The sequence below is a fragment of the Artemia sp. Qi Xiang Cuo genome, chromosome 16 (assembly GCF_049724085.1).
Source record: "Artemia sp. Qi Xiang Cuo chromosome 16, ASM4972408v1, whole genome shotgun sequence".
In the NCBI taxonomy this organism is placed as follows: Eukaryota; Metazoa; Arthropoda; class Branchiopoda; order Anostraca; family Artemiidae; genus Artemia; species Artemia sp. Qi Xiang Cuo.
The window spans coordinates 25,966,670-25,982,075 of record NC_142809.1 but is presented as its reverse complement, the minus strand read 5'-3'; the positions used below and the strand labels follow the sequence as shown (position 1 = coordinate 25,982,075).

At 41.0% G+C, this 15,406-nt stretch overlaps 1 protein-coding gene across 1 annotated transcript in view; it reads right to left on the bottom strand.

Moving 5' to 3' along the window:
• The window catches only part of LOC148942719 (uncharacterized), a 54,502-nt gene that overhangs the window by 14,337 nt on the left and 24,759 nt on the right, over window positions 1-15,406 (bottom strand). Inside the window, exon 5 of the mRNA XM_089102342.1 lies at window positions 796-977. Coding sequence (XP_088958468.1) covers window positions 796-977 — 182 coding nt within the window. The remainder of the gene's footprint in view (window positions 1-795; window positions 978-15,406) is intronic.

Here is a 15,406-nt window from a genome sequence, read left to right as displayed (position 1 = left end):
CTTTAAATACGCAACTACTGGACCTTTCAACTGCACTGAACAAAATGGCTTTCTCAGAAAATTTAGTGGATGTGTTTGGGAATGATGGGCGAGGGGGTGGTAGCTGCCCTCCAATCACTTTGACTCTTAAAAAGGGCAATAGAACTTCTTATTACCAATCCAATAAGTCCCCTCCAAAGTTTATAAGACCACCCTTTCTGTAAAAACCTTATATGCCACCAGGGCAAAATTTGTAACACCTGTCCTGGAGGGCCGTGGGGGGTTTGTCTTCCTCAAACTCATAACTTTCATATCTTTCACCTATATTGAACAAAGTGGCTGTCACAGCTTATGTACAAATTATGACTAGATGTGTTTTGGGAAATATTGGGTGTGGGAGGGGGTTTGTTTGCCCTCCAATCACTTTCGACTATTAAAAAGGGCAGTAGCTACTTCAATTTCCAACCGAATGAGCTATTTTCAAAGTTTCTACGACAACTCCTTCTATACGAAGTGCCTTGGTAAAAAAAATAATAATGACAACACATTGTGCCCACATCGCTCTTTACATAGGCAATGCTACTGTGCTGCCTATGATTTCTGGTCGTTTTGATTTCGATTTATTGTAGGTTTCTATTTCTTCTGATCTTAAGATTAATATGGCCTTTGCTGTTTGTTGTAAGATTTGTTGGTAAGTTTTTTGTGTAAAAGAGCTAAAATTAGCTTTAAAAACAAAGGTTTTCCACATGAGGTAGAGAAGAAGTGGATTGGCTAGTCAGTAATTAAAAACAGCAAATCACAAACGTTTCAACTTACTTAATTCCTCCTTCTATATCTTTTAGCGTTTCATTTACTGTTTCACCTGCGTCTTGTTTCCACAAATGTTCTTCCGCATCTTGGATGTCCAACTCATTAAGTGTTTTGTCATATTTCTGCATTGTTGTCTGAAGTTGATGTCGCGAGAAGTTTCTTGATTCTACTGCCTCCTGATAAAGTTTCTAAAATAATAGATTTCTTAGTTCATGAAAATACATAATATGGTTAAATACTTAATTTTACGGCCGTATTATATGCTACGGCATAGCCTACTATTCCAAATGATCATTTTCTTAAGGTTTCTCTTCAAGCCTTTCCCGAAACTTTCCTTTTCTTGCTTTATATATTAAAATACAATTAAGTTCAGGAAAAACTAGCAATCTCCCAATTTTGGCCAAAACTTGAAAAAATAAGGCATTCTCATCTCTCCTTAATTAGAAGAAAGTTATTTCTTAATTCCATATTACATAAAAATTCAGTTTTTCAGTTGAGTGTAAGGAGCATCTAAGTTTATACGACCACCCATTCCATAACAGCCTTATATGCCCCAAGGTATAAGCTACAACCCTTGCCCCAGGGCTCTGGTGGGTTGTGTTAACCCTGGGAAGCCTTGTTATATGTTCTTTGGACTGCTTCTAAAAAAAAAATAGTTTTTGCACAATTTCAATCAGACAAGTTGGGGAAACTAGGGCGTCAGGGAATGGGCTAATTACCCTCCATCATTTTGCAATTAAAAGAGAACTATAGCTTTCAATTTCCGATTAAATCAGCCTCCCCTAAAGTATATTTGGCCATCCCTTCTTCAAAAACCTTAAATGCCTTCGGGGCGTAGCTTACAACTCTTGCTCCATGTTCTGGGGGGCTGTTTCAACCCCGAAGGCCATATTATATGATCTTTAGACTATTTTGAACAAAATTACTATCTCAAAATTCCTATCGGATGCATTTAGGGAAAAGAAGACGCGGCGGGGGAGGCTAGTTGCACTCCTATCAGTTTTGACTCTTAAAAAGAACACTAGAACTTCTAATCTGAAGTTTAAACAACCATCCTTCCTAATAAAAACCTTAAATGTTAACAATAGGTACCTAGTATAAACAGGATACAGAAACAGGACATCTGTTTTGTCGGACCTGTCTCTGTTTCTGTTCTTGTTAACCTGTCTTGTTCCGTTTCTGCTCTTTTTTTTTACCTGTTTTTCTGGGAGGGGGGGGGGGGTCCTTTAACCAAGGGCTTGCATATACGCTTTTAAGCTTGCTACCTTCGGGGGATCGAAAGGTCTTCATGCTCCTCTCCTTCACCATTGTGTAGCCAATGCTCTCAAGTTCTGGGGAGAAACTGATGTAGACCAAATTGTTGCATGTGAATCTGATGACAATGATGATGAACTGGAAAAAGGCTCAAGTAGAGAGCAAGAGACTGATGCAGACGAAGATGATCTACCCCATGTCATAAATGAGGATATTGCTAACACCGCGTCTGATATGGATGACCCTGATAAGTTGGATGAAGAAAGTGCATGTGATGAGTGGCCTGAAACAACATCTGACTCTGGAGGCAGCACTAGAGTCACAGTTCCTATTTTATTTAGCTAGCTCTTGTAACTAATGCTTTTTCAGCTAAGAAGAAGCTCTAGTCTAACTAAAAGACATCCTCCGGAGATTGAGAACCTATAGCTCAATATTGACTTTAAAGCTGGTGCAAAACAGAGTCAGAAGCTTGCAGTACTGTTACCTTAGATATTAGAACAAAATAAGTAAGGTTAGGCAGTTTGCAAAGAAGTGGAAACTGCTTTATACAACAAGTCAGTCAGTGGCGGATCCAGGGGGGGCGAGGGTGGCACGCCCCCCTAGCGTAGTCTAAAGTAGTGTAATTTACTTAATTAACTCAAGTTTGCCTTAATTAAACTTGCTCATAACGCAAGATTATCGTATCAACCTATTTTGCGCCCTCCCACCCTAAAAAAATCCTGGATCTGCCCCTGAAGTCATTAGAAAAAGTGGCTCTAGTGATTTTTTAGTGGTTCTATTCAATGAATTTTAGGCACTATGGATGCATCAGTAGCTGCAACCTAGTAAAGAGCAAATCTCGGCCTATAGTAGCTGAAAATAAAAAAAAAATGTGTTTTTAGATAAGCCATTCGACGTAAAAAAAAAAAAAACTATTTGAGGCTGATTCAGCAATGGTAATTATTATCCCCATTAAATTTCAATGTTAATTGAAGTTTAATGGACACATTTCCCTTATTTTTGAAAAAAAACGAAACCTTTAAAAAATGGTATTGGATCGAAATAAAAAGTACACAATTTATATCACCATTGTCAAAAACCAATAACCAGAGGTATACAGTCCCCAACCCAAAAACCAAAGAATTAGTATTTTAGCATGGATAGTGCAAACGATCCAATGTGCAAGAACAACTGATGGTACACTCGAAGCAGGACTGTTTCTAAGTGACAAGTTCAAAGTTTCAACTTCAGTTTGTTTTTCATTTTAATCAAAGCTGTTGTGCTTCTGTATCAAACAGTTCGTGGTAACGAATTGTAAGTAAGGAGCGATGTGACTCTATAGTAACCGAAACTCTATAAATAAAATTTTGATATCTATAGATATATCAAAAGAATCGGCTTTTTGTGTTGGTTCCAAATATATAAGATTCATTAACTTTAGTGTTACGCATCAAAAGCCATGAGCTTGAAAAAAATTGCCTAATTTTCAAAAAAGGGGGAAGGAACACCCCCTAAAAGTCAAGAAATTTTAACGAAAATCCCTTCATCAGATCCAGCGTATATGAGAATTCTGATGTAGAATTTTCTAGCTTCCATCTGCAAAAATTTGGAATTCTGTATTTTTCGCCAGAGAAAAGATCACGGATGCGTGTTTATTTGTTTGTTTTGTTTTTGTTTTTTCCCAGGGATGATCGCATTGAACCAATAGTCCTAGAATATTGAAAAAGGGCTCATTCGAACGGAAATTAAAACTTCTAGTGTTTTTTTGTGACTAAAAAGATAGGAGGGCAATTTTCCCCCTCCCACCCACTTTTTCCCTAAAAGTTGACCAACCAAAATTCTGAGATAGCCATTTTGAGTAGAAGTGACCCTATTGATCGTGTCAGAACCACGTGGTTCTGTCAGCATTTTTAATGCTGACGGGGCACCAAATATGGGCATAGAGTCATTAGGGAGACTGATTACGTAATGGGGTCAATGACCTCTTTTTCCAAGATCGAGTTATTTGTTGTTTCTATGTGTAATAACTCCGGGGCGAAGGTTGCACATGCGCATTGAATTCTAACGGGAACAATGTTATTGATCTAGGACTCGAGGGGGAAGTGAATTTCCGAGAAATTGATTGCGTAATCGATCGTGAATGTCATGGTGTCCAGAAATAGTATTTGTTGTTATTGCTCTAGGCAATGTTATGAGTTCCCCGGAATTTGGAACACCTGTGCTGTCGACCTCAATTCACCTATCGTGAATCAATAATTCCCCTTAGAAACAACAAATTAATTTTCGCTTTCTTGACAGATCAATCAATCAATGACATCATCTGTCAGACTTTAAAAATTTCCGCCTAGAAACATTTCTCCAGGAATAGATCCAAGTCATTAATGTCTTGGCCTCGGGAACAACTCTTATGGTCGAACTCCAAAGGATATTAATAACCCAAGGCCATGTAAACAATTAGGCAAGAAACATCTTAGCGATGAATTGTTTTCGCGCGCGAGAAGGTTTCATATTAATTTGAAATGCGTTAGCACAGAGATGCCAATAACAAAGGAACACGCTGAATTTACGTTTAGTGATTATTTGGGCGAAACCGTTATAGACAGGTTATGGAACTATTTCGGCGAAACAGATAGAGACATTTTAAATGAAGATTTTGAAGAGATTTTGGAAGAGGTTTTGAGTGTGGTCGTTATAATACACAAGTTTCATTTGAACAGTGTTGTGAGGTCCTCTAACCCAACCCCAAAGGGTTCCAATCCTCCTACCCCAACCCCGAAGGAAGCCCCCCGGTCCTCAAAAGCCCCCCAAGCTCCCCAAGGGCCACCCCCGGTCCCCCAAGGTCCCCCAGGCACCCAAAGGCCCACCCTGGGCCCCCAAGGCCCCCCCCGCGCCCCAAGGGCCTCCGGCGCCCCCCAAGGCCCACCCAGCCCCCCCAAGGCCATCCCCGGGCCCCCCAAAGGCCCATCGAGCTCCCAAAGGACCAAAGGGGTCCCAAAGGCCCTCCACCGGTCCCCAAATGTGCCCCAAGCCCCCAAAGGCCCTCCCTGTGCCCAAAGGCCCTCCCTGTGCCCCAAAGGCCATCCCTGTGCTCCAAAGACCCACCCAGACCCTCAACGGCCATCCCCGGGCCCCCCAAAGGCCCATCGAGCTCCAAAGGACCAACGGGGTCCCAAAGGCCCTCCACCGGTCCCCCAATGTCCCCCAGGCCCCCAAAGGCCCTCCCTGTGCCCACAGGCCCTCCCTGGGCCCAAAGACCCTCCCCTGGCCCCCAAAGGCCTACCCAGACCCTCAATGGCCATCCCCGGGCTCCCCAAAGGCCCATCAAGCTCCCAAAAGACCAGCAGGGTCCCAAAGGCCCTCCACCGCCCCCCAAAGGTCCACCAGGCTCCCAAAGGACCAATCGGTCCTCAAGTGCCCCCCAGACCCCCAAAAGCCCACCCAGTGCCCCAAAGGCCCTCCACCGGTCCCAAATGTGCCCCACGCCCCCCAAGGCCCACCCGGCACCCCCAACGCCCACCCAGACCCCCCAATGCCAACCCCCGACCCCAAAGCCCCACCCCCCGTCCCCAAATGTCCCCCGAGCTCCCCAAGGACCACCAACCGTCAAGGGACCCACAGACCCACAAAGGCTCTCCCCAAACACCCGTCTTTCGTTGATGTGTGTTGTCTGAAACCTATGATTTGGGATGTGTAGTTTGCTACTTCAGGCTTTCTGAGCTAAGGTTTCCTAGTATTTCATAGGTGAATGTTGTCTGAAACCAATAGTTTGGGATGGGTAGTTTGCTATTTCAGGCTTTTATGAGCTAGGTTTCTTAGCCTTTCGTTGATGTGTGTTGAGTGAAACTTATGATTTGGGATATGTAGTTTGTTATTTTTGACTTTTCTGAGTTGGATTTTTTAGTCTTTCATAGGTGAGTGGTGTCTGAAACCTATGATTTGGGATGTGTAGTTTGCTATTTTCGACTTGTCTGAGCTGGATTTCTTAGCCTTTCATAGGTATGCGTTGTCAGAAAACTATGATTTGGGATGTATAGTTTGCTATTTCAGGCTTTTCTGAGCTAAGGTTTTCTAGTATTTCGTAGGTGAATGATGTCTGAAACCAATAGTCTGGGATGAATAGTTTGCTATTTTTAACTTTTCTGAGCTAGGTTTCTTAGTCTTTCGTTGGTGTGTGTTGACTGAAACCGATGATTTGGGATATGTAGTTTGCTATTTTTGACTTTTCTGAGCTGGATTTCTTAGCCATTCGTAGGTGTGTGTTGACTGAAACCTATGATTTGGGATGGTTAATTTGCTACTTTTGACTTTTAGGATCTGTATTTCTTAGAATTTCATAGTTGTTTGTTGTCTTAAAACTATCGTATGTTATGACTATTTTGCTATTTTTTACTTTTCTGAGCTAGGTTTCTTAGACGTTCATAGGTGAGTGTTGTCTGAAACCTATGATTTGGGATTTATAATGTGCTATATACGACTTGTCATCAACGGAGTTCTGCATCTTTCGTAGGGGTGTCTTTTCTAAAAATTTTTATTTGGGATGTGGGTGTTGCTATTTTTTTGACTTGCTCGACATGGATTTACTATCCTTTCGCGGGTGCGTGTTGTCTGAGACATAGTATTCGGGACGGTTAAGTTGCTATTTTTGACTTTCCTGAGATAGATTTATTAGCCGATCATAAACGATTCATTTCAGACAATTATGATTTGGGAGGTGTAGTTTGCTTTTTTGGACTTTTCAGAGCTAGGATTCTTAGTCACTCATAGGTGTTTGTTGTCTGAAACTTCGGGTTTGGGATGAGTAGTTGACTATTTCAGACTTTTCTGAGCTAAGGTTTCTTAGTATTTCGTAGGTGAATGCGGTCTGAAACTTATGATTTGGGATATGTAAATTAATATTTCGGGCTTTTCTGAGTTGGATTTCTTAGTCTTTCATAGGTGTGTAGTGTCTGAAACTTCGAGTTTGGGATGAGTAGTTGGCTATTTTCGACTTTTCTGAGCTAGGTTTCTTTATCTTTCATAGGTATGTGTTGTCAGAACATTACGATTTGGGATGTGTAGTTTGCTATTTCAGGCTTTTCTGAGCTAAGGTTTTCTAGTATTTCGTAGGTGAATGATGTCTTAAACCAATAGTTTGGGATGTGCAGTTTGCTATTTTCTACTTTTCATAACCGGATTTCTTAGTCTTTCGTAGGTGTGTGGTGTCTGAAACCTATGATTTGGGATGTGTGGGTTGCTATTTCAGGCTTTTCTGAGTTGGATTTCTTAGTCTTTCATATGTGTGTAGTGTCTGAAACATATGATTTGGGGTGGGTGGATTGCTACTTTTGACCTTTCTGAGCTGGATTTCTTAGCCTTTCATAGGTGTTTGTTGTCTGAAACATATAGTTTGGGATGACTAGTTTGCTATTTTTGACTTTTCTGAGCTTGTTTTCTTAGCCGTTCTTAGGTGAGTGTTGTCTGAAACCTATGATTTGGGATATGTAATTTGCTATTTCCGACTTTTCATAACCGGATTTCTTAGTCTTTCGTAGGTGTGTGATGTCTGAAACCTATGATTTGGGATGGTTAATTTGCTATTATTGACTTTTCTGAGCAGGATTTCATAGCCATTCGTAGGTGTGTGTTGACTGTGTGTAAGTTTTGGCGTGTGTGTGTTTGAGTTTTTTTTGTGTTCATTTTTAAGTTTTTTTGTATGTGTGTGTGTGTGTGTGTGTAATTTTTTGTGTGATTTTAATAGTTTTCGTGTGAGTTAGAGTTTTATCTAGTGTGTGTGTGTGTTTTAGTTTTTTTTGTGTGTGTGTTTGTAAGTTTTTGTGTGCTTGTTAGTGTTTGTGTGAATGTTTGTTTTAAGGTGCTTTTGTAAGTTTTTGTGTGTGTGTGTGTGTGTATGTTTGTGTGTGTGTGTGTGTTTTTTTTTTTTCGTGTGTGTGTTTGTGTTCGTGTGTGTGTGTGTGTGTGTAATTTGTAATATGCCTGTTTAATTTATTTTTTGTGCTATGTTTTTATAGTGTGTGTAATTTTTATTTTGTTTATGTGTAATTTTTTTGATTGTGTGTGTGTGTAAGTTGTTGTGAGTGTGTGTGTGATTTTTTTTGTGTTAATGTTTTAGTTTTTGTGTGTGTGTGTGTGTGTGTGTGTAATTTTTTGTGTGTGTGTATGTTTTTGTGTGTGTTTGTTAGTTTTAGTGTGTGTGTTTGTGTATGTTTTGTGTGTGTGTATGTGTGTGTGTATGTTTGTTTGTTTTTGTTATTTAGCGTGTGGATGTAAGTTGTTGCGTGCATGTATTAGTTTGTGTATGCTTCCCAAATCAAAATTTTCTGAAGGGATAGACCTTTGAATTATTAAAAAATCTAGATCATAAAATTCAAAAATTGCAATTTAACCCTCACAAATCATAGGTTTCAGTCAACACACACCTACAAATGGCTAAGAAATCCTGCTCAGAAAAGCCGAAAATAGCAAATTAACCATCCCAAATCATAGGTTTCAGACACCACACACCTACCCAAGACTAAGATATCTGGTTATGAAAAGTCAGAAATAGCAAATTACATATCCCAAATCATAGGTTTCAGACAACACTCACCTATGAACGGCTAAGAAACCTAGGACAGAAAAGTCAAAAATAGCAAAGTAGTCATCCCAAATTATATGTTTCAGACAACAAACACCTATGAAAGTCTAAGAAATCAAGCTCATAACGGTCAAAATTAGCAAACCACCAACCTCAAATCATAAGTTTCAGACACTACACACCTATGATAGACTCAGAACTCAAACTAATAAAATCCTGAAATATAAAACCGTAAAGCCCAAAACATAGGTTTCAGACACCACACACCTACGAAAGACTAAGAAATATTGTTATTAAAAGTCGAAAAGAGCAACCTGCACATCCCAAACTATTGGTTTAAGACAACATTCACCTACGAAAAACTAGAAAATCTTAGCTCAGAAACGCTTGAAATAGCAAACTATACACCCCAAATCGTCATTTTCTGACAACACATACCTATGAAAGGCTCAGAAACCTAGCTCAGAAAAGTCGAAAATAGCCAACTACTCAGCCCAAACTCGACGTTTCAGACACTATACACATATGACAGACTAATACATCCAACTCAGAAAAGCCCGAACTAGTAATTTACATATCCCAAATCATACGTTTCAGACAGCATTCACCTACGAAATACTAAGAAACCTTAGCTCAGAAAAGTCTGAAATAGTAAACTATTCATCCCAAACCCGAAGTTTCAGACAACAAACACCTATGAGTGACTAAGAATCCTAGCTCTGAAAAGTCCAAAAAAGCAAATTACACCTCCCAAATCAGAATTTTCTGAAAGGACACATATATGATAGGCTAAGAAATCTAGCTCAGAAAAGTCAAAAATAGCAAATTAACCATCCCGAATCATAGGTTTCAGTCAACATGCACCCACGAAAGGCTAAGAAATCTAGCTTAGGAAAGTCAAAAAAATAGCAACCCACACACTCCAAATCATTGGTTTTAGACACGACACACCTACGAAAGATTAAGAAATCCGGTTATGAAAAGTCGTAAATAGCAAATTATATATCCCAAATCGTAGGTTTCAGACAACACACAACTATTAAAGGCTAAGAAACCTAGCTCAGATAAGTCAAAAATAGCAAACTATTCATCACAAACTATAGGTTTCAGACACCAAACACCTATGAAAGGCTAAGAAATCCAGCTCAGAAAAGTAGAAAGTAAAAAATTAACCATCCCAAATCATAGGTTTTAGTCAACACACACCTACAAATGGTTAAGAAATCCAGCTAAGAAAAATCAAAAATAGTAATCTATATATCCCAAATCATCGGTTTCAGTCAACACACACCTACGAAAGTCTTAGAAACCGAGCTTAGGACAGTGAAAAAGATTAATCTAATCATCCCAAACTATTTGGTTCATACTTCAGTAAAATAAGAAAGACTAGACCACAATAGCACAGAAAAACATTAACTCTTCATCTATACCGTAACCATCAGGGTTTTCAGACAACGATTCAATCTCAAATTCTAAGAATTACAGAGCAAAACATTCAAATATAGCAAACTATACATCCCTAATCATAGGTTTCAGTCACCACTAACCTCTGAAAGACTAAGAAATCCAAATAAGAAAAAGTAAAAAATCACAACATACATCCCTCAAATCATAATTTTCCCTCTACCATACTTTAATAAAGGCTTGGACACCTATCTAATAACATCATGACAGATCCAATTAACACTCCATCACAATTGGTTATATACTACTTTTACAGAGGACATTCGATGAAACATAAGATCATAAAGCCTTAATCAGCACACTACATTTACTACATCCGATGTTTCAGACAACACACATCAACAAAAGACGAATGTTCAGGTAGAGCCTTTGAGGGTCTGTCGGTCCCTTGAGGGTCGGTGGTCCTGTGGGAGCTCGGGGGACCTTGGGGGACGGGGGGTTGGGCTTTGGGGTCCGGAGTTGGCTTTGGGGGGTCTGGGGAGGCGTTGGGGGCGCCGGGTGGGCCTTGGGGGGACTGGGGGACTTTTGGGGACTGGGGGTGGGCCTTTGGGACTCAGGGAGGGTATTGGGGGGGGTGGGGGACACTTGAGGACCGATTGGTCCTTTGGGAGCCTGGTGGACCTTTGGGGGGCGGGGGAGGGCCTTTGGGGGTCCGGGGGCCAGTTGGGAGCTTGGGGACATTTGGGGACCGGTGGAGGGCCTTTGGGACCCTGCTGGTCTTTTGGGAACTCGATGGGCCTTTGGGGGGCCCGCGGTTGGCCGTTGTGGGTCTGGGTGGGCCTTTGCGGGCCGGGGGAGGGCTTTTGGGGCCCATGGAGGGCATTTGGGCCCCGGGAGGGCTTTGGGGGCCTGGGGGACCGTTGGGGACCGGTGGAGGGCCTTTGGGACCCCGTTGGTCCTTTGGTGCTCGATGGGCCTTTGGGGGGCCGGGGGATGGCCGTTGTGGGTCTGGGTGGGCCTTTGGAGCACAGGGATGGCCTTTGGGGCACAGGGTGGGCCTGTGGGCACCGGGAGGGCCTTTGGGGGCTTGGGGGACATTTGGGGACCGGTGGAGGGCCTTTGGGACCCCGTTGGTCCTTTGGGAGCTCGATGGGCCTTTGGGGGGCCCGGGGATGGCCTGTGGGGGGCTGGGGGGGCCTTTGGGGGCGCCGGGGGCCCGTTGGGCGCTGGGGGAGCCTTGGGGGCACAGGGTGGGCCTTGGGGGGCCTGGTGGACCTTTGGGGACCGGTGGAGGGCCTTTGGGAGCTTGGGAGGCCTTTGAGGACCGGGAGCTTCCTTCGGGGTGGGGGTAGGAGGATTGGAACCCTTTGGGGTTGGGTTAGAGGACCTCACAACACTGTTCAAATGAAACTTGTGTATTATAACGACCACACTCAAAACCTCTTCCAAAATCTCTTCAAAATCTTCTTTTAAAATGTCTCTATCTGTTTCTCCGAAACAGTTCCATAACCTGTCTAAAACGGTTTCGCCCAAATAATCACTAAACGTAAATTCAGCGTGTTCCTTTGTTATTTGCATCTCTGTGCTAACGCATTTCAAATTAATAGGAAACCTTCTCGCGCGCTAAAACAATTCATCGCTAAGATGTTTCTTGCCTAATTGTTTCCATGGCCGTTGGTTATTAATATCCTTTGGAGTTCGACCAAAAGAGTTGTTCCCGAGGCAAAGACATTAATGACTTGGATCTATTCCTTGAGAAATGTTTCTAGGCTGAAATTTTTAAAGTCTGACAGATGATGTCATTGATTGATTGATCTGTCAAGAAAGGGAAAATTAATTTGTTGTTTCTAAGGGGAATTATTGATTCACGATAGGTGAATTGAGGTCGACAGCACAGGTGTTCCAAATTCCGGGAAACTCATAACATTGCCTAGAGCAATAACAACAAATACTATTTCTGGACACCATGACATTCACGATCGATTACGCAATCAATTTCTCGGAAATTCACTTCCCCCTCGAGTCCTAGATCAATAACACTGTTTCCCGTTAGAATTCAATGCGCATGTGCAACCTTCGCCCCGGAGTTATTACACATAGAAACATCAAATAAATCGACCTTGGAAAAAGAGGTCATTGACCCCATTACGTAATCATTCTCCCTAATGACTCTATGCCCATATTTGGTGCCCCGTCAGTATTAAAAATGCTGACAGAACCACGTGGTTCTGACACGATCAATAGGGTCATCTCTACTATTTTGTTCAGCATAGAAAAGCGCAGTGACTATGTGCTTGAGGAAAACATAATCCCCCCCCCCCACAGTCCCTGGGGAAAGGTGTGTAAGTCAGGAAATTTGTCCGTTGCTCATGTATAGTATTTCGTATTGGAAAGTATACAGACCTTTTCCGGGGAGAGGGGAGAACTTTCTGCTGGGGGGATTTTCTACGAGGATAATTTTCCGTGGAGAGGAAAGTTCCAGCGGATTAACTTTCCAAGGGAAATTTTAACTTTCGGGGCATTTGCCGAAATTCCTATACCAAATTCTGTTTATTCGTCTTCCTTTCTCTTTGCCGGCTCAATTTTACATGTGTAAATATTAAGGGGAATTGTCCGCGGGAAATATTTACCGGGTTAGAATTTTCTAGAGTATCTTTCAGTAGGCAAGGGAATTTCTACGGCAAAGTTTTCCACAAGGTAAATTCTCCAGAGGGGATTTTCTGCGGAAGCACCATTCTACTAGGGGTGGTGGGTTTTTGTGAGAAGAATTTTCCACGGAGGGAGGATTTCCAGCATGATTTAAAAACAATAAGAAATTGAAGTCTTTCTCAAATGAAAGTGGGCTAAGAAAAAATTTTCAGTCTGAATCGTCCGCAAAAAATTTCCCAGGGGTAATTTTCAGCAGGAATGGAATTGTCTGGGAGGAATCTTAATGGTGGGTGGGGTATTTTATATAAGAATAACCTTGTATGGAAGGACTTTTCGTGAGGGTAAGACATTTCCATGGAGGGGGGAGCCGGATTTCCTGGCATTATTTAAAAATTAGTTGTTTCGTTTTATCATCAGACTATTTGTTGTTGTTTGTTTGTTTTTTGCTGCTACTTAAGAATACTTAATATCATTTTACACTTCTTCGCTACTTAAGAATAGTTAATATTATTTTACACTTCTTCTTGGAACACTATGACGTTCTGCATATAGTTGAAAAAATATTTTCAACGCTTAAGTTTTTCTGTACTTTTAAAAAAGGTTTTTATTATTCTATTTAAACGACCCTTATGTTTCAGTATTCGCTCTTAAAGAATTGGGACAAAAGTCAAACTTTAGCGTGAAGACCGAGGTATTGAGGAGGGGACAGCCCCCTTAAACATATAATAAATGATTTTGGTTTTATACGGGGAGATTTTCAAATTGGGAAGGTAGTTTCTGGAGGTGAATTTTCCCGAGGAAATTTTACACGGGGGCAAACTTTGCCAAAAATAATATGCAAATTCAGTTTTAGCTGTTCATCTACGATGAGCCAAATTCGAACCTGCATCAGTTAAAACGTTCAGAACTTAGGCCCTAAATAAAAAAAGGTTTTTATAACTGAAAGTAAGGAGCGACATTAAAACTGAAAATGAACAAAAATTATTCCGGATATGAAAGGGGCTGTCCCCTCCTCAACGTCTCGCTCTTTACGCTAAAGATTGCCTCTTTGTCACAAATCTACTTTTTAAAGTAATAGAAAACTGTAGCGTAGAAAGCGAGGCGTTGAGGAGAGGACAGCCCCTTTCATTTACGGAATAATTTCTATTCCTTTTAAGTTTTAATGTCACTCCTTACTTTCAGTTTAAAAAAACTTTTTTTTGTTTAATTTAAAAGAAAAGTATGTTCCTTTTGTATCATACTCTGTTGTTCAACATCTTGAGGTGGCAAGAACAAAATCGTGCTATGCCAGGTCCTCTAATAGGTTTTAGAATCGCCTGCACAGTCGGGGTCGTATTGTATGCGCATGTAGTTGATTAAAAATAAGATGGATTAGTGGATTTGGGATGGTGTCAAGATGGGTTTTTTTTATGTAAGCTTGGGAATTACAGTTTATAACTCGCCCAGTTTGGATGATAGCGTGCGACATCTTAAAAAAAGGAAGATAAAAAAAATAGCTGTTAAAACAGCTGTTTCTTTTTATAAAAACAGCTGTTTGTTGTTGTTTTTTATAAAAGAACAAAATCGTGGTATACCAGGTCCTCTAATAGGTTTTAAAATCGCCTGTACAGTCCGGGTCGTATTGTATGCGCATGTAATTGATTAAAAATAAGACGGATTAGTGGATTTGGGATGGTGTGAAGGTGTTTTTTTTTTTATGTAAGCTTGGGAATTACAGTTTATAACTTGCCCAGTTTAGATGATAGCGTGCGACATCTTAAAAAAAGGAAGATAAAAAAACAGCTGTTAAAACAGCTGTTTTTTTTATAAAAACAGCTATTTTCTGTTTTTCCAAAAACAGAACACAAAGTAGAAATAGGTCATCTGTTTTTGACAGACCTGTTTCTGTTCTGTTTTTTCATCTGTCTTTTCCGCTTCTGTTTTTCTAAAAAACAGAAACAGTGCCGATGCTTAAGTATAACTTGTAGCCCCTGTCCTGAGAGCCCTGGGTTGTCATCTCGAAAGGCATAATTACTGAACCTTTCAAATATCCTTAACAAAAATGGCCATCTCAAATTTTGATTGGATGTTTTTGGGGAAATGATGGGTGTTGGGGGCGGGGGGGGGGAGTGCCTTCCAACCACTTTCGACTATCAAGATAGGAACTAGAACTTTCAATTTCCAATCAAATGATCCGCTTTCGAAATGTCTGCGGCAACTCCTTCTATACGATCTATACGAAGGGCCCTGGTCTTAAAAGACAATAAATAAATAATAGTTTGTGCCCACATCGCTCTTTGCTTAGGTAGCGTTATTGCGCTGCCTGTGATCTTTGGACTATTTTTGAGAAAATGGCTATCTAAGAATTTCTAATGGATGCATTTGGGGAAAATAGGCTATAAGGGGGGGGGGACTAGTTGTCCTTCGATCACTTTTGCTGTTAAAAAGGGCACTACAACTTCTGATTTCCAGTCCAATAATCCTCTTCCGAAGTCTATACTACCGCCCTTTCCATAATAACCTTATATGCCCCGGGCATAAGAGTATAAGCAGTAATAGTAGTAGCCCCAAAATTTCAAGTTAATACCCCCAGTCTTTCTCGACATATTGATGAGGTGTCTTATTGGTAACCATACACACGGTGCCTTTTTAATTAGTTTTAAAGCAAAATTTAGCTTTAAAGCATAATGGGTCAATTACTTAATTATGGGGGGGGGTGATATACCCAATGTCCCTAGAGACATAGTTACTGGACCGTTCTACTCTGCTGGACAAAAT